The following is a 27,597-nucleotide window of genomic DNA, read 5'->3' on the forward strand; positions in this document are numbered from 1 at the left end:
AACTTATCATGTTTTGTTTTCCCTGTGGTTATCAGCAACCATTGAGCCCCAGACTGATTTGGTTAGAAATGATAGTGGATTTCAAAAAATGGATGATTATTGCTTATGCACCTGGCAAGTGCTTTAAGAGTATTTGAGTGAGTATATCAGTAGTTTTGATGTAAGATACTGGGTATTAGAGCTGGATTATTTTAATGCAAAAGTAAGTAATGTGGTCATTCAAGGATTGTAGGTGAAAGACATAAATCAAAACTTACACTTGTAGATTATTAGGAGGCATTGCATGTAATCTGCATTTGAAAATAGTTCTCATGTGGCATGACTGGTAAAATGTTATGAATGAAAGTGCAGTAAGTCAGTAAGAGAATTGTAAACATCTAGAGCTCAAGACTTTTAGATAACTTGCAAAAGAAATTTAGTTGAGGTATTTGATATGGCCCTCAATAATTATCCAGAAAGTGCGGAAGACGGGCCAGGGTGCGGTGGATCTGTAGACTTAAAGGCACTTACCCTTTAGGACTTGACTTAACAAAAGAGCATCAAGACAGTTTGGTTCTACACCAAACTTTTGTAAAAGATCCTGTGAAACCATTGGAAATTATTCTTCAAGAAGAATAGGATAGTAGATAAATGAATAGAATTACTTAACACTGTTCAGGTATTGCCATTGGTTCTTTGATTGTAGAATATGTATTGCTCTATGCATGATGCACTAAGATAAGAGTGTCTTTTGATTAAAAGATGGAGATGATAGCCATTACAGATTTTTTTTTTTTATTGTTTAGGTTATTTTGTTCAAGAGAAATAAGTGCCTGTCCTCTCATTTTTCTTTGTTGTAGTATTTTGTTTGGATGTGATGGATTTGATGTATTTATTTCTTTTGTCTCTAACAGTATGTTGCTAGAAGCTGGCACTGATATCAATGCAAAGGATCTGGATGGTTGGACTCCCCTCCATGCAGCTGCACATTGGGGCCAGAGAGAAGCTGTAGAAATTTTATGTGAAAATATGGCTGACATGGATATTAGAAATTTCGTGGTATGGATACTCCTTTTGTTTGACTTTCATATTTCAAAAGTTGTTCAAAAGAATTTTTATTCATTAGTTGAAGTACATCACTCGGATAACTTTATATCCTTTTGTAGTCATGTGACACCATACTCGGTGTGACAGATTAGTTTTTGAGATCTCAATATAAAGTTTTTATAAGCACCTTGCATCTGTACAAAACAGAAAGAATAATATCTTGCGATTGCCGCCTGACACTATTATATAAAAATTATGTGTCTTAAATGCTGCACTCTACTATTCAATCTTTGTATCTCTTATCGTCACTAATGAAAAGGTATTGTAATGTACTTTGGAGTTCAAAATTCATTCACTTTCAGATCACTACATGATGAGACTAGCTTGAACATGTTGCATAAATTTTGCAATAAATGTCCCTTTTTCACAAGAATTTAAAGATATAACAGTTCTATTTTCCTTCCAGGGTCAGAGTCCGTTTGATGTTGCCGACAATAGTTTATTACGATTAATGGATGAATTAAAGAGAAAACAGGCGGCAGTAAAGTTAGTAAATCAGACCAAGCAAACTCCGAGAAAACGCAAGTAAGTGATCACAGTTCATTTGCTTTTTAGATTTTTAAGCTGCATGTAGTATTTCAGAACACTTACTGTACTAGTACCACCTCTTATTCTCACACACGCTACTTATTCAGAGTTCTTCCTTGCAGATTATAGTCAAACCTCTCCATAGTGTTTTTCTATTCATGTTATTATATGACATTTTTAAATACATCATTTTCTGTAAAACTTTTACTAGTGGAAGTGCAAATATCTACTAATCCTCATTTGTTCATAAACCCATCTTGTTCTTCACCAATAAAGAGTCCACTGATATTTTTAATGAGATTAGTCCCATTCCTACTATACACCTTGCCAATTATGTTAAGGATATTTGTTCCTATGCAATTTTTACTCTAACCGTTTACTCCCCTATCACTTATACAATGGAAAGGTTACTACCTTTGTCCAGCCATTAGGCTCCTGATGACTTTGCCATGCTTCTTTACATACTTTCCAGATCCACTCCACTTCAGTTATACCTTTGTTTTTTACTCTTTCAGTCATTGCTATGTCCATACCCCCAGCATTTTCATTCTTTAATACTTAGGGCACTTGGGGATTACTTGTATAGGTTGCCTCATTCCAGCTTCATTTAATTTGGAAGGCATGCTCTTTCGGTGTGTAGAAGTGCCTATGTTACAAGCAGCTATAGTAAGTACTATAAGAAATCTCAGTGTCAGTTACTTCTATAACATAAGAATGGTGTGCCCAGGTGGGGAGGCACATGGGGTGCTTGCCTCCCCTAGGAGTTTAGCAGGCTTTGATTACACATCGTCTATTAATTTGAATGACCTACTAGTTAACCAAGATATGGAAGAAAAAGTGATTTTTTTTTTTGTGCTAAAATAACATTGATATGTCTTTAGGTATTAAAGATTTTTTGTGCTAAAAAAGGAGTTTGAATCTGAGAAAAAGATGCCCTATTCCTGGATGATGAGACCAGGAAGAAAAATATGAAACCATTGTGTCAGACTTGGATATAGTGACATGATTCAATTGTGGTGTTTAACAATGTGTTGCTTGCCGTAGTAGATGCCCTTACAGAATTGAGAGCTCAACACTTGATCTAAAAATAGCATTAGATGTGCTATGGTACCAAAATGCAGATTTTAGGTCATACTTGCATACATTCATTGTCATACTTCCCATTTGCATGATTGGTTTTAGCATAACATGTCATCTGTCAGTCAAGTAACAGAAATCTGTCATAGATATTACCAAAGCAGTTTGTCTTAATAGTGATTCCATTGTAGCTCTAGAAAACTGCAGGAAATTCACTGTCTAAGTTTTTGCATGAACAGAAGAGATGGCAGTAATAATTGAAATAAAGTATGAGGTACCATGTGTTTTAAGTGAAAAAACATCAAATGAATGTCAGCATGGCTTCACATGGAGAATACTGTAAGATGAGTATCTTCATCCCTTTTGTTGCTTATCTGCTGTCAGAGATGAAAGAAAGGTTTCCTCGAAACCATCTGGCTTTTATTTCATTGAATTATTCTCTATCAACAAAGGATATGGATATAAATGAGGTTGTATCAGCTGCCAGTGTTTATGAACAGTATTTCCATCATAAAATGTTCTGCAAAGTGAGCTAATATCATGGTAATCACGATGGAAAAAGTGACACGTTTAAAATGCCCAAACACTGTTATTTGTTTTTTGAAAGAATGCTTTTCATTTACCAAATGTAAAGCAACTTCTGCTTTCATCTATGACAGTTGTAGCTAGATGTTGTGTTAAAGGATCACTTATAAGTTTTGTGAAGGAGAAAGTCAGACTGTTGATCAAGAATGACAGAAGAAGGGCTTGTATTTCTGGCTCTTATAGGTATACACAATAATGGCAAAAGTCTCCACTTATCCCTGTCCTCTCCAGCTTACCTCATTCCATGTATTTTTCTCACATTTCTCTCCCCCCAGTACTCTTCCATATTGTATTCCCATGTCTCAAGTGGTTTTCCTCTTCGACAAACCTCCTTTAATCATTGTATCATACACTCTCCTTGTAAACTCCCAATCTTGCATTCTTTCCTCATGGCCAAACCCAAACCGCCTTAGAGTATTATGTTTCACCCACTCTTCCACTCCACAATTCATTCCCTTTGCATTTTCTGCCATACCACATCTCTCATACATCCCATTATTACTTCCCTCATTCCATCTAGTCATACCACATGCTCCATTAAAATTTCCACATTTCAAATAACTCATCCCATATCCACGTTTCAGCTGCATAGGTCAGGGTTGGGAGGACTGTGCTGTCCATTGATAATTTCTTCATGTCCATACTTACACTTCTACCCTTCACTATTCAGTTAAGGAACCCAGTGACTCTTCTACCCTGAACTGTTCTGTTCCTTACCTTTCTTCCCCTATCACCAAACTTATCCAAGATAGCTCCCAGATACTTAAATTCTGTCACCATTTCCAGTGTTTCTCACCAACTATAACACTGTTTAGCATACTTCTTTCAATTAATAGGGCTTTGCAAAGTCTGTAATTTCTTGATGTTTTCTTTCAAACTATTGCATTACTTTTACATGCATTTTTTCTTCTTGTCTTGCATTTTCTTCAGTCACCTTTGCTTACACACATGAATCACACAGACATATGCAACTTCACTCAATTCTCAATCCATGTGTACAGATGCATTTACTCCCTAATTGAAGGCTTTCACATCATCCAACATTTGTCCCCCAGCCTCATACACAGGATAAAGAAGAAAAAAAGAAAGTCATTAACAAAATGAGAAATAACCTAAGTACTTTTGCTCATTATTCCTGGGGATAAAGGAGAAAGAATACTTCCCATGTATTCCTGCGTATCATAGAAGGCGACTGAAGGGGGGGGGACCAGGGGGCCGGAAATCCTCCCCTCCCATTTTTAATTTTCCAAAAGAAGAAACAGAGAAGAGGGCCAACTGAGGATATTCCCTCTAAGGCTCAGTCCTCTGTTCTTAATGCTACTTCATTAATGGTGGAAATAGCAAATATGTATGACAAATTTTTTTTTACTCGTATGCAAAACAAATCCAGAACCACAAACTCCACTGGCCCACTTAGAGCATTAAGAAGGTATCATTACAGATGAATGCTAAGAGATGAGTGAGATTCTAAAAAGGCAATATGCATATTTATTCATTGAGCCAAAAACTACACTAGAAATAAGTGACCACGCAGACATCTTCTTGAGCAGTAATCCCCCAGGTGTATATTGCACATATCACCACCTCAGCTCGAAATTCAGTAGGACTTTTAAGAGCATGCCCATGCACGCAGTCCTAGGTTTTGACTCATGGAACTCAGTCTTCATTAAGAATTGTAAAGCATCTCTAGCATTTGCACTAAATATGATCTGGAGAAAAAGTCTAGATTGGGGCACCATTCCTGAGAGTCTTAAACTAATCCATATTGCCCCACTCCTCAAAGCAGTCCCAAAAACTTTCAACCAGTAGCATTAACATTTCACATCATTAGAATCTTCCAAAGAGTCCTAAGAAGCAAACAAACTGAGTGAGTTTATAGAAGTGAAGAATTTGTATGACCCAGGACAACAAGGTTTGAGGGTAGGAAGATCTTGTCTCTCTCATTGTATGACACTATGATAGCATTATTGAAACTCTTGAAACAGAAAATGCTGAGTTGATTTATACAGACTTTGCAAGAGCATTTGACAAATGTGACCATGTAGTCAGTGGACATAAAATGCGAAAGGTAGGAATGACATGAAAAATGGGAGATGGATTTACGACTTTTTTACTGATAGATCATAACATGTAAACCATACCATCACCAATGTCTCCTTGATAAAAGCTCAGTCCCTTGAGGAACTGTTCTTGCATCCCCCCAGTTCCTCATTTTTATGTCTGACATTGATGCACACAAACCAGTTTGATATTATCTTTTGCAGATAATATAAGATTATGAAAATCACACTAACAGGAGTTGCTGAAAGGCCACAAAGAGACATAAATGAATTATTTGATTAGGCAGCTGAGAACAACATGCATTTCAGTTGACATAAGTTTCAATTCCTCTGATGTGGGGAAAAGGAAGAAATCAAAAGGAACATAGAGTACCAGACAGACATAGCCACTATCATAAATCAGATGAATAATTTGAAAGACTTTGTATAATAATGCCTGTCAGCCTAACCTTTAGTGATCGCAACAAAACTATGGTTGCCTCATTAAGAAGGATGGCAGGCTGGATCTTGCAAAGCTTCAAGAGAAGGGAAGAAAAACCAGTGACTATTAAAGGCACTAATTCTTTAATGAAGTGAGTATTTCTGGGTTGGCAAGTGAGATTATGGAGTTTGAGAGTGTTTAAAGATATTTCACAGCCCATATTGACATGGTGAAGTTACTCAATTACTAGGAATGGCCGAAGATGGGAGAGGTATATCATCATCTCAACCTGAAAAATTTTACATTTTTGGTTCCCAACTTACATTTGGAAATTACACCATACTGGCATGACAGGCAAGGAAGACTTTGTGAAATGCTACCTCTGAAATCCAAAGAGAGCACCTTTAACATCTGGTGCCGAAGATGCTTCAACAGCTTGCCATCTACCTTCTGAAACAGCACAGGGTGCACAGTAGATAAGTAGAAGAGTGCACTGAACAGGTTCCTACAAAGTGTATGAGACCAGCCAGGCTGGGGTGGTTTTGCAGTATGAGGGCAGTTGTTTCCAGCAGCTTGGTTGACCAGCAGTGTATTTCACCAGGTTGGCTTAGTGTGGCCTGTTTGGGTGAGGAACCTTGAGGACCTCTCTAGGCTCGAAACATATACAAATAGGTGGAAGAGAATCTAATGGAATTTAACAAAGAGGACTGAACAAATAAGTCATGGAGTATTAACAGAATTTCAGCACAGGAAAAGAAATAGAAACTAGATAAGATGTCAGAGGTTTGAAAATGAATGTAAGTGAAAATCTTGAATTTCAGGTGGACATAGACATCCCTTACCAGCAGAAGAATGAGTGTTATGGTATTAAGCACTTATGAGTAGAAAGAAAACTAATGATGAAAATTTTTTTTTTTTTTTTTTTTTTTTTTTTTTTTTTTTTTTTCGCTGTCTCCCGCGTTTGCGAGGTAGCGCAAGGAAACAGACGAAAGAAATGGCCCAACCCACCCCCATACACATGCCTTGATTCAATCCACTGACAGCATGTCAACCCCGGTATACCACATCGCTCCAGTTCACTCTATTCTTTGCCCTCCTTTCACCCTCCTGCATGTTCAGGCCCCGATCACACAAAATCTTTTTCACTCCATCTTTCCACCTCCAATTTGGTCTCCCTCTTCTCCTCGTTCCCTCCACCTCCGACACATATATCCTCTTGGTCAATCTTTTCTCACTCATTCTCTCCATGTGACCAAACCATTTCAAAACACCCTCTTCTGCTCTCTCAACCACGCTCTTTTTATTTCCGCACATCTCTCTTACCCTTACATTACTTACTCGATCAAACCACCTCACACCACACATTATCCTCAAACATCACATTTCCAGCACATCCATCCTCCTGTGCACAACTCTATCCATAGTCCACGCCTCGCAACCATACAACATTGTTGGAACCACTATTCCTTCAAACATACCCATTTTTGCTTTCCGAGATAATGTTCTCGACTTCCACACATTCTTCAAGGCTCCCAGAATTTTCGCCCCCTCCCCCACCCTATGATCCACTTCCGCTTCCATGGTTCCATCCGCTGCCAGATCCACTCCCAGATACCTAAAACACTTCACTTCCTCCAGTTTTTCTCCATTCAAACTCACCTCCCAGTTGAATTGACCCTCAACCCTACTGTACCTAATAACCTTGCTCTTATTCACATTTACTCTTAACTTTCTTCTTTCACACACTTTACCAAACTCAGTCACCAGCTTCTGCAGTTTCTCACATGAATCAGCCACCAGCGCTGTATCATCAGCGAACAACAACTGACTCACTTCCCAAGCTCTCTCATCCCCAACAGACTTCATACTTGCCCCTCTTTCCAAGACTCTTGCATTCACCTCCCTAACAACCCCATCCATAAACAAAATAAACAACCATGGAGACATCACACACCCCTGCCGCAAACCTACATTCACTGAGAACCAATCACTTTCCTCTCTTCCTACACGTACACATGCCTTACATCCTCGATAGAAACTTTTCACTGCTTCTAACAACTTGCCTCCCACACCATATATTCTTAATACCTTCCACAGAGCATCTCTATCAACTCTATCATATGCCTTCTCCAGATCCATAAATGCTACATACAAATCCATTTGCTTTTCTAAGTATTTCTCACATACATTCTTCAAAGCAAACACCTGATCCACACATCCTCTACCACTTCTGAAACCACACTGCTCTTCCCCAAATTTTCATGTATATACAAAAATTAAAATTGAATATTGCTGTGATGTATGGTTGTCAGTTATGTAAAGTGAATTGAGCCAATTAGAGAGAATATAAAAACACTTTACATGTGAAATAAATTGACTTGAGCATAAGAACAGCCTTGAAAGACTGAAAGAGTTTGAATTACATAGATTAGTGTTAAGAAAGTTGTATGGTGGTATATGCCTGTTAACACATAAAAGGTATAAGCATTAACATCCAAATCCTGAAAGCATTTCAACAAGGTAGATACAGTATCATGCAGTATAGATATGAAAAGTAAAGAAGGAGAGTTGCCAAATCAAAAGGAGAAAGTGGAAGGAGATGGAAAAAGCCATATGATGTCCTGATGGATGTGGGAGAAGGTGAGGCAGCAGTTGTTACATGGATGGATATGGAGGATGGAAGGAAAAGGTTAGAATTGCAGGAGCCTATAGCAAGAAGGGAGGAAAAAAGGGTAATAATGAAGTTGAGAGGAAAAGCACCTGGTATGGATGGGATTATGGCCAAAAGTTGAAATGTTGAGGAGAAAATGTTATAGAGTGGAAAGGTATGCATGAGGATTGGATGAAAGCTATTATTATGCCTTTATTGAAAAAAGCAGTTGCAAAGGATATTTGTAGCAATTTAGCAATTATAGGGGAATAAGTCTGTTGAGTATACCAGGAAAAGTGCCTTAAGGAAAGGCAGGGAATGCGTGGATCAGATTTGTGCTATGAGAATGAATGTGAACAAGTATCTAGTGAAAGGTAAGAAGTTATGTACAGCTTTTGCTGAAGTATATGACAGAGTTGAGTACAGTGCTTTATGGAATTAGTTAAGGATATGTTAGGGAGAAGGATGTCTGTTGAATGGTGTGAAAGTCTTCTGTAGAGTTGCAAATGCATGTGTAAGAATGGATAGAGAGTTGAGCTAAAGTTTTTTGTATACATGTGGGTGTGAGGTGCTTGAAAGTATATGCAAGTAAAAGTAAAGCAATGGTGTTTGAAAGGAAACAGTGAAGGTATGTGTTTTGTAAAACCATATAGCGTGAAAGGCAAAAGAAATTGTACTAAACTGTGCTTTGTATGTTGGGAGAGAAAGACTTGAAGGGGTAAGAGAATTTAAGTATTTAGCAGTTGTCTTGAGTAAGTTTGTTGTTATGGAAGGAGAGATAGGGGAGAGAACAGTACAGAGTAAAAAGAGTCATTGGATCCCTTAATAGAAAAATAATTGATAGAGGTGTAAGCATGGAAGTGAAGAGAGGAGTAAGGGACAACTTATTCCTCCCAGCCCTGACCTATGCAGCCAAAACATGGACATGGAATAAGTCACAGAGGTCAAGAATCCAGGGTCTGGATGTGGTATGGCAGAGAATGCAAAGAGAATTGATTATGGAGTGGTTGAGTGGGTGAAATGTAATACTTTGAGGGGGTTTGGGCATGTGAAGAGAATGGTAGGTGGGGAGTTTACAAGGAGTGTATGATAGTACAGTTAAAGGGGTTGGTGTGAGTGGAAGACCACCTTTGACATGGGGAAATAGAGTGGACAAGCACTGGAGGGAGAGAAATGGTTGATGAATGCATGGAATGATGTATGCAAAAGTGGCATGTAAGGACAGGGATAAGTGAAAATTCTTTTTTTCATGGCCATTCCTTTGATGGGAGTTCTTAGAGGGAATGGGCATTTGATATATAGATAGATAGATAGAGATAGAGAGGCATACAAGGATTAGAGTGAATTTGGAATGATATGGTGATGTGATATAGTGGGGTCGATGTGCTGTCAGAGGACTGAATTAGGGCATGTGAAATGTCTAGGGTATACCATGGAGAGGTGCTTGGGGCATGGATGTGGATAGGGAGCTGTGGTTTCAGTGCATTACACATGACAGAGACAGAGTGAACGAATGTTTTTTTTTTATGTGTTTTCCTGGTGCTACCTCGCTGACTTCCTATGGGGCAAATTGGCGCCGGGAATGGATGAAGGCAAGTGAATATGAATATGTATATGTGTATAGGAATAGAGTGAATTGGAGCGATGTGGTATACCGAGGTTGACGTGCTGTCAGTGGATTGAATCAAGGCATGTGAAGCGTCTGGGGTAAACCATGGAAAGCTGTGTAGGTATGTATATTTGCGTGTGTGGACGTATGTATATACATGTGTATGGGGGGGGGGGGGTTGGGCCATTTCTTTCGTCTGTTTCCTTGCGCTACCTCGCAAACGCGGGAGACAGCGACAAAGTATAATAAAAAAAAAAAAAATATATGTGTATATATGTATATGAATGTGTATGTGTATATGTTTATATGTATGTGTATGAGTGTGTATGGCAGAGTGTGGGGCCTGAACATGCAGGAGGGTGAAAGGCGTGCAAGGAATAGAGTGAATTGGAACAATGTGGTATACCGGGGTCAATGTGCTGTCAGTGGATTGAACCAGGGCATGTGAAGCGTCTTGGGTAAACCATGGAAAGTTCTGTGGGGCCTGGATATGGAAAGGGAGCTGTGGTTTCGGTGCATTATTACATGACAGCTAGAGACTGAATGTGAATGAATTGGGCCTTTGTTGTCTTTTCCTAGCGCTACCTTGCACACATGAGGGGGGGAGGGAGTTGTTATTTTATGTGTGGCGAGGTGGCAGTGGGAATGAATAAAGGCAGACTATGAATTATGTACATGGGTATATATGTAAATGTTTGTGTGTGTATATATATGTATACGTTGAGATGTATAGGTATGTATATTTACGTGTGTAGACGCGTATGTATATACATGTGTATGTGGGTGGGTTGGGCCATTCTTTCGTCTGTGTCCTTGCGCTACCTCACTAACGCGGGAGACAGCGACAAAGCAAGATAGATAAATAAATAAATAAAATGGGTGTGTTTGTATATATGTTTGTATATGAGTGGATGGGTCTTTCTTTGTCTGTTTCTTGGCACTACCTTGCTGATGTGGGAAATGGCAATCAAGTATGGTAATAAAATGATGAAGATAGGAGAAACTGGGAGTCCTGTGTTTGTATTGATTTTTTTTTGTGCAAAGAGTTGCTTTGTTTATACAAAGGATTGATCTGTCCTTGTATGGAGTACTGCTTTCACATCTGGCGTGGTTCTATCTCTTCAACCTTACTCAACAAAGTTGAGTTGTTAAGTTGAAAGTAGTCCAACTTATTGACTTTCCCAGGCTAACTTAAAAACTTGACCCACTTGACCTGCGCTGTAATGTTGGTTCACTTTTGTTCTTTAGGTATTAGTTTTTGATTTTGTTTGTGAGGGATGGCTGCTTTTGTGGCACCTCTGCTAGCTAGACCACTCAATACTTAGCAAGCTGTTGCATCACATGATTAATGTATGGCTGTTGGCAACTCAAATGTGTGCTGTTTTAATAACTGTTTCTTTCCTTATATCTTGAAGCTATGGAATTTTCATATTATTATTATTATTTTGCTTTGTCGCTGTCTCCCGCATTTGCGAGGTAGTGCAAGGAAACAGAAGAAAGAAATGGCCCAACCCACCCCCATACACATGTATATACACACACGTCCACACACACAAATATACATACCTATACAATCTCAATGTACACATATATATACACACACAGACACATACATATATACCCATGCACACAATTCACACTGTCTGCCTTTATTCATTCCCATCGCCACCTCGCCACACATGGAATACCATCCCCCTCCCCCTTCATGTGTGCGAGGTAGCACTAGGAAAAGACAACAAAGGCCCCATTTGTTTATACTTAGTCTCCAGCTGTCATGCAATAATGCCCGAAACCACAGCTCCCTTTCCACATCCAGGCCCCACACAACCTTCCATGGTTTAACCCAGACGCTTCACATGCCCTGATTCAATCCACTGACAGCACGTCAACCCCGGTATACCACATCGATCCAATTCACTCTATTCCTTGCCCGCCTTTCACCCTCCTGCATGTTCAGGCCCCGATCACTCAAAATCTTTTTCACTCCATCTTTCCACCTCCAATTTGGTCTCCCACTTCTCCTCGTTCCCTCCACCTCCGACACATATATCCTCTTGGTCAGTCTTTCCTCACTCATTCTCTCCATGTGCCCAAACCATTTCAAAACACCCTCTTCTGCTCTCTCAACCATGCTCTTTTTATTTCCACACATCTCTCTTACCCTTACATTACTTACTCGATCAAACCACCTCACACCACACATTGTCCTCAAACATCTCATTTCCAGCACATCCACCCTCCTGCGCACAACTCTATCCATAGCCCACGCCTCGCAACCATACAACATTGTTGGAACCACTATTCCTTCAAACATACCCATTTTTGCTTTTTGAGATAATGTTCTTGACTTCCACACATTCTTCAATGCTCCCAGAATTTTCGCCCCCCCTCCCCCACCCTGTGATTCACTTCCGCTTCCATGGTTCCATCCGCTGCCAGATCCACTCCCAGATATCTAAAACACTTTACTTCCTCCAGTTTTTCTCCATTCAAACTTTCATATATTTCCCAATAACTTTAACCATGCACTTCTTAGAATTAAAAGGGTGGCTGTTCATTTCCTCCAAAATTCATAACTACTTTATGGCATCTCTTCTTTTCCCCTTTTATTGCCCTTTCCATATTTCAATTAAGGTCTAACCTTGATATGGACTTCTGTCTGTGACTGGAACCTCCATTAAAAGATAAAAGAGCACCTAGACTAGGCAAATGTAGAATACATAGGGTGCAAAGATCAAGTCTTCTAATGATATTGTAAATGTGAATGTTGAAGTGAGACCCTGGTTGGGTTGTACCTGGTTGATAAGGAAATTCTTTAATGACTGTATAGTGAATAGAGGATCAGTATGTGGCTGGGAAGACACATGGGAGTCAGTAACTAGGTACAGGAGATGGAGATCAGTTCATTGCCTGACTGTGTAGTGAATAGAGGATCAGTATGTGGCTGGGAAGACACATGGGAGTCACTAACTAGGCACAGAAGATGAAGATCAGTTCATTGCCTGGGAAGACAAGAGGATGAGTATCTGAACAGCTAGAGATCAGTGCTTGAAAACTGAAGACAAAGTGTTAATTGTTGTGTAAAAAACATGATTCTGGTACTAGTTAAGGTTTCAGTAACTTTTTTTTCAATACAGTGGTAAAGTTGGGATAAAAACTTTCATGTGTGTGTCTTTACATTGCCATATTTGTACTGGGATTTTCAGGATTGATGGAATATTAACTATATTTTTCTTCTTGAGCTTTTCATCAATTAAATTATTTATCCAACAGAACATCACCACCTCGGGAGCATAGTAGTAAAAAGGAGAGAGAAGATCAGCGGGAATCTGATGGTACGTCTGGTGAAGAGTCCTCATCTGATGTGGGTGAGTTTTTCTTTGTAGATCATAGTGTACTAACATATTACAAATAATACACCTCTGAAGGTGATGTACATGTGTGTTGTTATATCTGTATTAGATGAATATCTTCCATAGTCACAACACAATGACTAGTAATGAATTTCTACAATATATTGCAGTCATGATGCTGGAGCACAATCTGCTCTTTACAACATTTGAAGAGTGTATGCTAATCTTTCCTATGTTGATGCGTGTAGACTCGGTATAGGAAGCTATACATCTCCAATAAAGTATACAGCTTTGGATTTAAAGAGCTATCCTCTGTAGGTCAAGCAACTGCATTTTTGTAAAGCAAATAGGAACTTATGCTATATTAAAACCACCTTACCTCCAATTCTTCCAAGCAGATGAATTAAGAAGCAGTAAGGAGTTTTTACTTAGGATTAGATGTGTATGCAAGTAGATAGAGAGGAGGGTGAGTAGTTCCAGGTGTAGATGGGTCTGCGGCAGGGGTGTGTTTTGTCACCATGGCTGTTATTGTGTTTATGAATGGGGTGGTGAGGGAGGTGAATGCAAGGTTGTTGGAGAGAGGAGTATGTATGCAGTCATTTGGGGATGGGATGGCACCTGGGAGGCAAATAATTTGTTGCTTTTTGATGATATAGCTGTGGTTGCAGATTTTGGTGAGTAACTGTAGAAGCTGGTGTCTTAAGTTTGGGAGTGTATGTTAAAGGAGAAAGTCGAGAATGAATTTGAATAATAGTATGTTACTAGATTTAGCTGTGAAAAGAGAGGATATTTCAAGTAAAAGTTTGAATGGATAGAATTTGGAGGAAGTGGAGTATTTTAGATACTTGGGATTAGATATGGCGGTGAATGGAATAAGTGGGGCTGAAGTGATTCATAGCATGAGTGAAGTGGCAGAGTCATGGGTGCATTGGGGAATGTGTGGAAAGAGAGGTCATTGCCTTTAAGCGCAATTATAGTTATGTTTTATTGTATAGTAGTCTTGTAGATGTTTTATGGATATGAGGCATGGGCTTTAGACAAAAATGTAAAGGCTAGGAAGTTGATTGAATCAGGGCAAGTGAAGCGTCTGGAGTAAACCATGGAAAGCTGTATGGGGCCTGGATGTGGAAAGGGAGCTGTGGTTTCGGGCATTATTGCGTGACAGCTAGAGACTGAGTGTGAACGAATGAGGCCTTTGTTGTCTTTATCTAGCGCTACCCCGCACACGTGAGGGGGGAGGGGGATGGTATTCCATGTGTGGCGGGGTGGCGATGGGAATGAATAAAGGCAGACAGTGTGAATTGTGTGCATGGGTATATATGTATATGTCTGTGTGTGTATATATGTGTGTACATTGAGATGTATAGGTATGTATATTTGTGTGTGTGAACGTGTGTGTATATACATGTGTATGGGGGTGAGTTGGGCTATTTCTTTCGTCTGTTTCCTTGCGCTACCTTGCAAACGTGGGAGACAGCGACAAAGCAAAATAAATAAATGAATAAATAAATAAGGAAGAATGTATCAGAAATGAAATGTTCAATGACAAACTGTGGTGTGGTCAGGTTTGTTGAATAAGAAGAGACTGGGTAAGAAAGAGGTGTAGCAGTAAGAGTAGTGTGAATGTGAGAACTGAAGTGGATGTGCTGAAATGGTTTGGACATATAGAGAGAAATTAGAAAATGATACTAAGAAGGTATACATGTCAAAAGTAGAGGGAACAAGGAGTATGGAAAACCAAGGAGGAGGTGGAAAGTTATATTAAAAGGTACTTTGAAGGCTTAGGGCCTGAACATGCAGGAGGGTGTAAGGCATGCAAAGGATAGAGTGAATTGGAGTGATGTGGTATACTGGGGACAATTTGTTGTCAGTGGGCTGAACCAGGGCACATGAGGCAGTTGGGGAACATTAGAAAAGTCTGTGGGGCTTTGTTGTGGTTAGAGGGCTCTGGTTTTGATACATTATGCATGACAGCTAAAGGTTGGATGTGAGCAGATGGTACTATTTCTTTGCTTGGTCCTGGAGCTTCCTTGCTAACACAGGAAAAGGCAAACATATTTGAAAAAAGTATTTCATTAATGAAAAGATGTCGATCTTTGTATGAGAAGTGGTCTTTTCAAGTTTTTAAGGAGGTAGATGTTTCAAACTTTATGAAAGTCTTTTCCTCAGCTCATGATTTTTTTTCTGAGCTTCTCCAGCATTACTAAAGTAGTGCTTTGATGAATAACAAGTGGCTTCATTTGCACACATCATCTTACTATTTATCTTGTATAGCACACCAAAACCCTATCCCTACAGTCCACAGCCAAGCCCCATGACTGTTCTTTGGATAATCTTCATCACTTCATATGCCCTAATTCAGCTCAATAACTGCACATTGCACTCACAGACCTTATTGATCCAGTCTTCTTTATTCCTCTGTCCCATTTACATCTCTAACCCCCCTGAATATTCAAACTTTGTTACCCAGAAGCCTCCTTCATTCCATCCTTCCATCTCCTACATAGTATCCCCCTCATTAACTCCACTTTTGACATTTAGATACCCTGAATCAATCTTTGTTTGCTTGTCCTTTCCACGTGCTTTAACCATTTTAAGTACACCACACATTCTTCAGCACTCCCAAAACCTTTGCCCCCTCCCCTATCCTATGCCTCATATCCACTTCCATGGTTCCATTTGTTGCCATGACCACTCCCAGATATCTAAAACACTTCTCTTCCAGTTTTTCTCCATTCAAACTTACATACCCAACTAACATGTTGATCAACTCAGTTGGATCTGATAACGCCTATATTCACATTCACTCTCAACTTTTTCTTTTTCACGCTTCCAGTCTCAGTCACCAGCTTCTGCAGTTTCTCGCGTGAATCAGCCGTATCATCTGCAGACAACAACTATCTCACTTTCCAGGACCTCTCATCCCCAACAGACTGCATACTAACCCCTCTCTCCAGACTCACATTTACCTCCCATCAATAAACAAATTAAACAACCATGGTGACATCACACTCCCCTCCCACTTGGAACCATTCACTCCTCTTTCTTCTTCCCCGTGCACAAGACTTATTTATATTTATTATGCTTAATTGCAGTTTCCTGCGTCAGGAGGCAGTGTCAGGAAACAGACGAAGAATGGCCCATCCACTCATATGCACATATATATACATAAATGCCCATACATGCACATATATATATACATATTTGTTTTATACATATTCGCCATCTTCATAAGCGAGGTAGCATTAAGAACACAGGGCTGAGCCTTAGAGGTAATCCTCACTTGGCCCCCTTCTCTGTTACTTCTTTTGGAAAATTAAAAACAGAAGGGGAGGATTTCCAGCCCCCTGCTCCCTCCCCTTTTAGTCGCCTTATACAATACGCAGGGAATACGTGGGAAGTATTCTTTCTCCCCTTTCCCCAGGGATGCATGCATATATCAATATATACATACAAATACACACATACACAGATATGTACATATATACACATGTACATATTCATACTTGCCACACAGGAAATGGCAATGCTACCTCCCGCTTCATTGAGGAAGCGCTAGGAAAAACAGATAGAAGGACCACATTCATTCACACTTAGTCTCTAGCTGTCGTGTATTGCACCGAAACCTCAGCTCCCATCCACATCCAGGCACCCAGACCCTTCCATGGTTTACCCCAGATGCTTCACATGCCCTGGTTCAGTCCATACATGCATATACATATCAACATATATACATGTACATATTCATACTTGCTCTCCTTCATCCATTCCCAACGCAGTCCTGCAATACAGGAAACAGTATTTCTACCTCCTGCTTCAGTGAGGTAGTGCTAGGAAAGCAGACAAAAATGGCCACATTCATTCACGTTCAGTCTCTAACTGTCATGTGTAATGCATCGAAACCACAACTCCCTCTCCACATCCAGGCCAAACAGACCTTTTCATGGTTTACCCCAGATGTTTCACATATGCTGGTTCAGTCCATTGACAGCTCATCGACCCTGGCATACCACATTGTTCCAATTCACTGTATTCCTTGCACGCCTCTCACTCTCCTGTATGTTCAGGCCTCGATTGCTCAAAATCTTTTTCACTCCATCCTTCCACCTCCAATTTGGTCTCCTGCTTCTCCTTGTTCCCTTTACCTCAGGCACATATATCCTTTATGTCAATCTTTCCTCACTCATTCTCTCCATATCTCCAAACCATTTCAACACACCCTCTTATGCTTTCTCAACCACACCCTTTATGTTTCCACATATCTGTCTCACCCTTTCATTACTTAATTGATCAAACCACCTCACAACACATATTGTCTTCAAACATTTCATTTCCAACACATCCACCCTCCTCGCAATCATATAACATTGTTGGAACTACTGTTCCTTCATATATACCCATTTTTGCTTTCTGAGATGACATTCTCTCCCACACATTCTTCATCGCTCCCAGAATCTTGGTCCCCTCCTCCACCCTGTGACTTCCTCTTCCATGGTTCCATCTGCTGCTAAGTCCACTCCCAGATATCTAAAACTTCACTTTCTCCAATTTTTCTCCATTCAAACTTGCATCCCAATTAACTTGTCCCTCAACCCTACTGAACCTAATGACCTTGCTCTTATTCACATATACTCTCGGCTTTCTCCTTTCGCACACTTTTCCAAACTCAGTCACCAACTTCTGCAGTTTCTCAATCGAATCAGCCATTAGAGCTGACCGCAGCTGACACTTCCCAAGCCCTCTCATCCCCAACCGACTGCATACTCACCTCTCTCTCCAAAACTCTGCATTTACCTGCCTAAGCACCCCATCCATAAACAAATTAAACAACCATGGAGACATCACACACCCCTGCCGCAGACCAACATTCACTGGGAACCAATCACTCTCCTCTCTTCCTACTCGTAAACATGCCTTACATCCTTGATAAAAACTTTTCACTGCTTCCAGCAGCTTACCTCCCACACCATATACTCTTAAGACTTTCCACACAGCATCTCTATCAACCCTCTCATATGCCTTCTCCAGATCTATAAATGCTACATACAGAGCCATCTTTTTTTCTAAGTCTTTCTCACACATTCTTCAAAGCAAACACCTGATTCACACATCCTCTACCACTTCTGAAACCACACTGCTCTTCCCCAATCTGATGCTTTGTGCATACCTTCACCCTCTCAGTCAAAACCCTCCCATATGATTTCCCAGGAATACTCAACAAACTTATGCCTCTGTAGTTTGAACACTCATCTTTATCCCCTTTTCCATTGTACAGTGGCACTATAAAAGCACTCTGCCAATCCTCAGCCACTTCTTTATGGTCCATATATACAATGAATATCCTTACCAACCAATGAACAATACAGTCACCCCCTTTTTAATGAATTCTACTGCAATACCATCCAAACCTGCTGTCTTACCAGATTTCATCTTCCGCAAAGCTTTCACTACCTCTTCTCTCTTAACAAAACCATTCTCCATGACTCTCTCTCTTCACGCTCCACCCCAACCAAAATACCCTATATCTGCCACTGTATCATCAAATACATTCAACAAACCTTCAAAATACTTGCTGCATCTCCTCCTCACTTCATCATTACTTGTTATATTTTCCCTCTTGCCCCTTCCCTGATATTCCCAATAGTTCTCTTGTCTCATACATGTTATTTACCTTCTTCCAAAACTTCTTTATGTTCTCTCTAAAGTTTAATGATACTCTCTCATTCCAACTCTGATTTGCCCTGTTTTTCAACCCTTGCACCTTTCTCTTGACCTCCTGCTGCTTTATTTTATACATCTCCAGTTATTTGCACTCCTTCCTCCCAAGTATCGTCCAAATGCCTCTCTCTTCTTTTTCACTAACACCTTTACTTCTTCATCCCACCACTGACTACCTTTTCTTATCTGCCCACCTCCCACCTTTCTCATGCCACATACATATTTTGCACAAGCCATCACTGCTTCTCAAAATAATCCCATTCCTCACCCATTCCCCTCACGTCATCTGCTCTCATCTTCTCACCTTTTGCTATTCTACACTCAGTCTCTCCTGGTACTTCCTCACACTCGTCCTTTCCAAGGTCACTGACTCTCACCACTCTTTTCTCCCCAACATTCTCTCTTCTTTCTTGAAGACCTCTACAAATCTTCATCTTCACCTCCACAAGATAGTGATCAGACATCACTCCAGCTCCCCCTGTCGGCACATTAACATCCAAAAGTCTCTCTTTTACATGCCTGTCAATTAACACGTATTCCATTTATGCCCTTTGACCGTCTCTCCTACTTGCATGCATATACTTAGGTATATCTCTTTTTAAATCAGGTATTCCCAGTCATCAGTCTTTTTTCAGCACACAAATCCACAAGCTCTTCTCCATTTTCATTCACAGCACTGAATACCCCATGTACACCAATTATACTCTCAACTGTCACTTTACTAACTTTCGCATTTAAATCACCCATCACTAAAACCCGGTCTCGTATATCAAAGCTATTGGCACACTCACTCATCTGCTCCCAAAACACTTGCCACTCATGATCTTTCTTCTCATGACCAATGATCACCCATCTCTATCCATCCACTTTCAGTTTTACCCACATCAATCTAAAATTTTCTTTCTGACACTCTATCACCTAGTCCCACAACTCCTGTTTCAGTAGTATTGCTACTCTACTTAGCTCTTGTCCTCTCACCAACACCTGACTTTATCCCCAGGGCTTTCCCAAACCACTCTTCCCCTTTACCCTTGAGCTTCATTTCACTCAGAGCCAAAACATCCAGGTTTCTTTCCTCAAACACACTACCTATGTCTCCTCTCTTCTCATCTTGGTTACATCCACACACATTCAGACACCCCAGTCTGAGCCTGCAAGGAGGATGAGCATTCCCTGCCTGACTCCTTCTGTTTCACCTTTTAGAAATTGAAATACAAGAAAGAGAGGGTTTCCAGCCCCCTGATCCTGACCCCTTTAGTCACCTTCTACGACATTTAGGGATGGGGAGAAAGAATATATATTATATCATACCTGATCGCCGCTTCCTGCATCAGCAAGGTAGTGCCAGGAAACAGACGAAGAATGACCCATCCACTCATTTATTTATATTTTATTTTTTTCATTTTTATTATACTTAATCGCTGTTTCTTGCATCAGCGAGGTAGTGCCAGGAAACAGACGAAGAATGGCCCATCCACTCATATACACATATATATACATAAACACCCACATACGCATATATACATACATATACATACATACAAATACACACATATACATATATACACATGTACTTATTCATACTTTTTTTTATACATATTTGCCATTTCTTGTGTCAGCGAGGTAGCTTCAGGTCTTTGAGGGAAAATCTTCACTTCTCTGTTCTTCTTTTGGAAAAGTAAAAACTGGAGGGGAGGATCCACCCCACTGGAGGGGAGGATATTCAGCCCCCCCCGCTCCCACCCCACTTAATCACCTTCTATGACATGCAGGAAATACGGCGAGGGGGATGTTTTCAATTCTGCTTGTATTAAAAAGATCAACCATTCTTGTAGTTGAAAAGAAATATGAGAAATAATCAGCAAAAAGCATATGCTTTGTTATTACACATCAGTAAGTTATATGTTTCTTATTTTCTTGTGAAATTTAACTACCATCACCGTTCTCAACATTACTCCAGGTATTGACTTCGGGGTGATGGGTGAGTTGAGACATTTGAGAAGGAACTGTATAATGACCAGATATGAATTTGTAATAACATTCTTATATTTTGAATTGATATTAAACTGAACTTTTTATTGGGATTTTGTTTAGATCTAACAGTACTAAAACTGTAAGTGATGCATCTTGTATTAAAGGCATGCATAGATTTTGAATGATTATGTGAATGACTTTTTAGACTTAGATGGATACTACCCGCTTCAAAAAGAAAAAGTAACCTTAACATCCAAGGAAAGTTGATTATGTGTTTGGCTTTATCCTTTACATGCTGCTGCTTTGAAAATTTGGATACTTCTTACATAGAAGATGAAGAAAGTAGTGAAGAAACCACCAATAGTGACAGTAGCGATTCATCAGAGTCACATAGTGAAGAGGAGGAGGAGCATGTGGAGAAGGATAAGAGTATTTTGGGTAGTTGTACTCGTACCCTTAGTCCTGTGAAGTACTTAGTTGGTAAGTCACAGTGGTGGTAATAATTCACACTCTCAGTGTGTGAAAGTAATGAATAGCAATTTAACTTAGAGACTTTGTAGACTAATGGATTTTGTTGCATCGTGTTGAATGTGTTGTATTATACGTATAGGATATAGCCTCAGTTTAGTGTATAATTAGATGTGTAACAAATGTCACTGAAGGTCATGTCTTCTTCCAATATTTTGATATATGTTACTTTTGTAGTAGTTGTGATTATGTATGGTATGTTTTGGGAATTGTAAAGGGAGAATTTGAACGTTTTGTATTTTTTCATGCTGGACACTTTGTGCAGTGGTGGTGGTCTGTATTCACTGATTTTGAGATAAGGATGTGAACCTGTTTTCAGACATTAGGGTTCATATTTTTTTTCTTCAGAATGTTGTGTGAATGGTCAGTCACTCTGTTATGCCTGGACTAGGTAACTGTTTTTCACATAAAAGGTTGCCTCCTTTTAGTTAGCAGGTTGCAGAATTTTTAATTTTTGTTTGCAGACTGGAAAAATATGCATTTATTTATTTAATTTTTTTGTGTGTAATTTGGGATTTACAAGACTATCAGTGGTAAATATCAACAACAGGTCTGTGCAGAGTTGTTTGGATTATGACATTGTATTTGTATCCCAAATTGCTTTTTAAGCTGTTCTTTAAGATGAAAGGTAATCTTGGCTTCAAAGATTGTTGACACCTAGGAATTATTATGGAACAGTTACTTTTCAATTTAAACCCTATAATAAAAATCTCTACCATTTTCTTACAGAGAAGAAGAACAAGGCAAATAAAGAAAACGCCACTCCACAGATCATTCCAACCAGTGTGGTGTCAGACAAAAGCAACAGTCTTACAGTTTCACAGAACCGAGCAGACAATAACATGGATGAATCTGAAGTGCAGTCCTGGAGAAGACCGTCATCCTTAAGGAAAACAAATCATGATGACAAAAGTAGGTTTCATATGTTTTTACAGATATCTTGTGTTTTTTGATTGAATAATATGACTTGTTAAGTCTGTAAAGTTGGTCTCATCCTGTACATTTTTTGTAGAAGATTGGAAAAGGTTTGAGATTTTGGCTGGTAAAAGACTATTTTGGGGTGCTTATGCAAAGGATGCTGAAATATCAGTGTTTAGAGGTAAGCAGACTAGAAGAAAAATTTATTTATGGCAGATATAACCTTGATAATGGCATATTAAGTACTGTTTTTGGAACACAGTTTGTTTGCATACAAGGTGAAATTAGTTTAAAGACTTATTGGCAAATATGGAAAGTTATGAGATAAAAAGAATCATAACAGGTAGATACACACACACACACACACACACACACACACACACACACACACACACACACACACACACACACACTTCCACTGTCATCTTGCCCTTGTCCCCACTTCACCATTCACCAACACCTCATAGTCATCACCACCAAGACCATTATCATGTTACAATTTGCTGTTTTCTCATCATAATACTTGTGTGATTGATATATTTCAAAATGTTTTCAACATTTTCAGTACAACTAATGTGTTGAACTTTATAAACCTACTGATGATAGTTTTGCTTTCTCTCATTTTTAAAACCGGGTGCAGTTGAATTTCCAATCTGCTATATTGAGATATTTTTTGATATCTTAAGAAAATATATGGTACAGTAGGATTGAGGGTCAAGTCAATTGGGAGGTAAGTTTGAATGGAGAAAGACTGGAGGAAGTGGGGTGTTTTAGATATCTGGGAGTGGATCTGGCAGCGGATGGAACCATGGAAGCGGAAGTGAATCATAGGGTGGGGGAGGGGGCGAAAATCCTGGGAGCCTTGAAGAATGTGTGGAAGTCGAGAACATTATCTCGGAAAGCAAAAATGGGTATGTTTGAAGGAATAGTGGTTCCAACAATGTTGTATGGTTGCAAGGCGTTGGCTATGGATAGAGTTGTGTGCAGGAGGGTGGATGTGCTGGAAATGAGATGTTTGAGGACAATATGTGGTATGAGGTGGTTTGATCGAGTAAGTAATGTAAGGGTAAGAGAGATGTGTGGAAATAAGAAGAGTTTGGTTGAGAGAGCAGAAGAGGGTGTTTTGAAATGGTTTGGGCACATGGAGAGAATGAGTGAGGAAAGATTGACCAAGAGGATATATGTGTCGGAGGTGGAGGGAACGAGGAGAAGTGGGAGACCAAATTGGAGGTGGAAAGATGGAGTGAAAAAGATTTTGAGTGATCGGGGCCTGAACATGGAGGAGGGTGAAAGGCGGGCAAGGATTAGAGTGAATTGGATCGATGTGGTATACCGGGGTCGACGGGCTGTCAATGGATTGAATCAGGGCATGTGAAGCATCTGGGGTAAACCGTGGAAAGTTCTGTGGGGCCTGGATGTGGAAAGGGAGCTGTGGTTTCGGGCATTATTGCATGACAGCTAGACTGAGTGTGAACGAATGGGGCCTTTATTGTCTTTTCCTAGCGCTACCTTGCACACATGAGGGGGAAGGGGGATGTTATTCCATGTGTGGCGAGGTGGCGATGGGAATGAATAAAGGCAGACAGTGTGAATTGTGTGCATGTGTATATATGTATATGTCTGTGTGTGTATATATATATATATGTACATTGAGATGTATGGGTATGTATATTTGCGTGTGTGGACGTGTATGTATATACATGTGTATGGGGGTGGGTTGGGCCATTTCTTTCGTCTGTTTTCTTGCACTACCTCGCAAACGCGGGAGACAGCGACAAAGCAAAATAAATAGATAAATAATATATGTATAAATCCTCACCTGACGATATGCCTTCAAAGGCCCAGTCCTCTGTTCTTAACGCTACCTCACTGTCGCGGGAAATGGCGAAGTATGAAAGAAAAAAGAAAGATATGTATAAATGGAAGCGGAAGTGAATCATAGGGTGGGGGAGGGGGTGAAAGTTCTGGGGGGCGTTGAAAAATGTGTGGAAGTCGAGAACGTTATCTTGGAAAGCAAAAATGGATATGTTTGAAGGAATAGTGGTTCCAACAATGTTTTATGGTTGTTAGGCATGGGTTATAGATAGATTGTGCAGAGGAGGGTGGATGTGCTGGGAATGAGATGTTTGAGGACAATATGTGATGTGAGGTGGTATGATCGAGTAAGTAATGAAAGGGTAAGAGAGATGTGTGGTAATAAAAACAGTGTGGTTGAGAGAGCAGAAGAGGGTGTTTTGAAATGGTTTGGTCACATGGAGCAAATGAGTGAGGAAAGATTGACAAAGAGGATATATGTGTCAGAGGTGGAGAGAACGAGAAGTGGGAGACCAAATTGGAGGTGGAAAGATGGTGTGAAAAAGATTTTGAGTGATTGGGGCCTGAACATGCAGGAGGGTGAAAGGCATGCATAGAATGAATTGGAACAATGTGGTATAACAGGGTCGACGTGCTATCAATGGATTGAACCAGGGCATGTGATGTGTCTGGGGTAAACCATGGAAAGTTTTGTGGGGCCTGGATGTGGAAAGGGAGCTGTGGTTTCGGTACATTATACATGACAGCTAGAGACTGAGTGTGAACGAATGTGGCCTATGTTGTCTTTTCCCAGCGCTACCTTGTGCACATGCGGGGAGAGGGGGTTGTCATTTCATGTGTGGCGTGGCGGGGTGGCGATGGGAATGAATAAGGGGAGACTATGAATTATGTACATGTGTATATATGTATATATCTGTGTGCATATATATATATATATATATATATATATATATATATATATATATATATATATATATATATATATATATATATGTATACATTAAGATGTATAGTTATGTATATGTGCGTGTGTGGATGTGTATGTATATACATGTGTATGTGGGTGGGTTGGGCCATTCTTTCGTCTGTTTCCTTGCGCTACCTCACTAATGCGGGAGACAGCGACAAAGTATGATAAATGAATATAGAATATAAGCCAGATGAGGAAAAAGTAATATACGTATATGCAATGAATAATTTGAATGATACTGAGAGGTAGAGTTATGTGTTACAAGGAAGCTTTGTGATTGCCAGGTGATGCCTCATACATGAGCATCATCTCACCCATGCTTATATGTTTGCATGATAATCAATAACTTTTTTTCTTGCAAGGTCTTTTTCTACATGCATTTGTTCATATATGATTGCTGTATGTATTGCATACAGCAAATATTAGAAATATTAACACTATTGCAAAATAATTATATTAATTGCTTCTGCCAATGTGAAAATGTTCAAGATCATCATTTTGTGATCTTGTTTTTTGTTTTATGTGATCTTTCTGTGCTTTGTAATATAGTATGCACCTGTGTATATGTGAATATGAAGACTATGAGGTAAGGATGAAATAAAGCTTTTTTAGAGGAATTTGAATGACTGTATAAACAGTTTTGAGAATGAGAGAAACATGGTTGTATTGGGTGCTAAAGTGGGATGTGATGGAATTGGTGAGATAGTTGTTAAATTGGGAGCGCCTGGAGTAAATGAGAATGGAAGCTATCTTGTGGATATTTGTGCTGAGAGGGCTTTATTCCTTGTGAGCACCTTTTTTCAGTATAAGATGATCCACGAATATACATGGATGAGGAATGATGGAAGAAAAGAACAAAAGGCTTTAATTAACTATATGGCACTGGATGAAGGATAGAAAAAGGCTGTGCTGGATGTTAGAGTTGTGAGAGGATTGTTTGGATACTCTGACCATTTTGCAGTTCTTGGGATGAGGATCGGGGAGAAGTGGAGGTATGGTGTAAGGAAGAATGGAAAGGTGTTGGCAAGTGAGAAGATGAATCAGGAAAAATACATGGAAGAGTATGAAAGGAAGGTAACTAAAGCTTAGATGGAGGTGGAGTGAATGTAGGAATGTATTCATGTGTGAGTGAGGTGTTTAAAATGTTTAAGAGAAATACTATTAAAGGTTGTAGAATCAGTAGTTGGATACAAGGTAGTGAGAAACGAATAAAAAGGGCACTGCCTATTGGAGAGAAGAGATTAAAGATGCTGTGGAAGAGAAGAAAAAGACATATGGTAGATTGTTCAGTAGGAATTTACCAGTAGAAATTCAGCAAAGGAGGAGGGAAGAATACAAAATATATAAGCAGAATGTTAAGAATCTGATAGAGGAAAGCAAAGAAAGAGTAGAAGAAGATTTTGGAAGAAAATTAAGTGAAAAGTTTTGGGATAATAAGAAACTGTTGGGAGGAGGTGAAAAAGGAAGGAGGTGGATGTAAAAGTGTAAATGTTGATGTGAGAGGAAAGGAAGGGGAATTGCTGAATCAGAAGGATGAAGTGAAAGGAAGATGGAAAGAGTATTTTGAAGAATTGGTGAATGTAGGAGAAGGGGAGGCAGCAGTTGTTACATGCATGGGTATGTAGGATGGAAGGAAGAGGATATAAGTGCAGGTGTCCATAGCAAAGAGGGAGGTAAGAAGGGCATAGATGAGGCTGAAGGTAGGAAAGGCACCTGGAGTGGGTGAGATAATGGCTGAAATGCTGAAGTTTGGAGGAGAAAATGTGATAGAATGGATGCATCTTGTATGTAATATAGCTTGAAAACAGGTTGTGCCTGAGGATTATGTGAAAGCTATTATTGTTCCATTATTCAGGGGATAAGGTGCTGTATGTAGCAAATATAAGAAAATAAGTCTGTTAAGTATATCAGGAAAATTTTATTATAAAATTTATCATCGTGCTTGATTGCCATTTCCCACATCATCATCAAGGTAGTGCTAGGAAACAGATGAAGAATGGCCCATCCACTCATATGGGAGAAAGAATACTTCCCACGTATCCCCTGCGTGTCATAGGAGCCGACTGAATGGGGAAGGAGCAGGGGGGCTGGAAATCCTCATTTTCCAATTTTAATTTTCTAAAAGAAGGAACGGGGAAAGGGGCCAAGTGAGGATATTTCTTCTAAGGCTCAGTCCTCAGTTCTTAACGCTACCTTGCTAACACAGGAAATGGCGAATATGTATAAAAGAGAATATACATAAATGCCCATACATGCACGTATACATACATATCCAAATACATATCAACATATACACTTATATATA

The 27,597-nt window shown here is 39.6% G+C and overlaps 1 protein-coding gene across 18 annotated transcripts in view; it reads left to right on the forward strand.

Annotated features, from left to right (window-relative positions):
• The window catches only part of Mbs (Myosin binding subunit), a 414,505-nt gene that overhangs the window by 158,931 nt on the left and 227,977 nt on the right, over positions 1–27,597 (forward strand). For 11 of the 18 annotated variants that reach the window (XM_071665288.1, XM_071665284.1, XM_071665281.1 and 8 more), the window contains 5 exons: positions 894–1,038; positions 1,493–1,611; positions 13,290–13,384; positions 21,392–21,541; positions 22,319–22,501. In XM_071665288.1, the coding sequence (XP_071521389.1) occupies positions 894–1,038; positions 1,493–1,611; positions 13,290–13,384; positions 21,392–21,541; positions 22,319–22,501 (692 nt within the window). The remainder of the gene's footprint in view (positions 1–893; positions 1,039–1,492; positions 1,612–13,289; positions 13,385–21,391; positions 21,542–22,318; positions 22,502–27,597) is intronic. The other 7 variants (XM_071665285.1, XM_071665286.1, XM_071665320.1 and 4 more) reach the window with 2 other exon arrangements.

Source organism: Panulirus ornatus, chromosome 1 (assembly GCF_036320965.1).
Source record: "Panulirus ornatus isolate Po-2019 chromosome 1, ASM3632096v1, whole genome shotgun sequence".
NCBI lineage: Eukaryota > Metazoa > Arthropoda > Malacostraca > Decapoda > Palinuridae > Panulirus > Panulirus ornatus.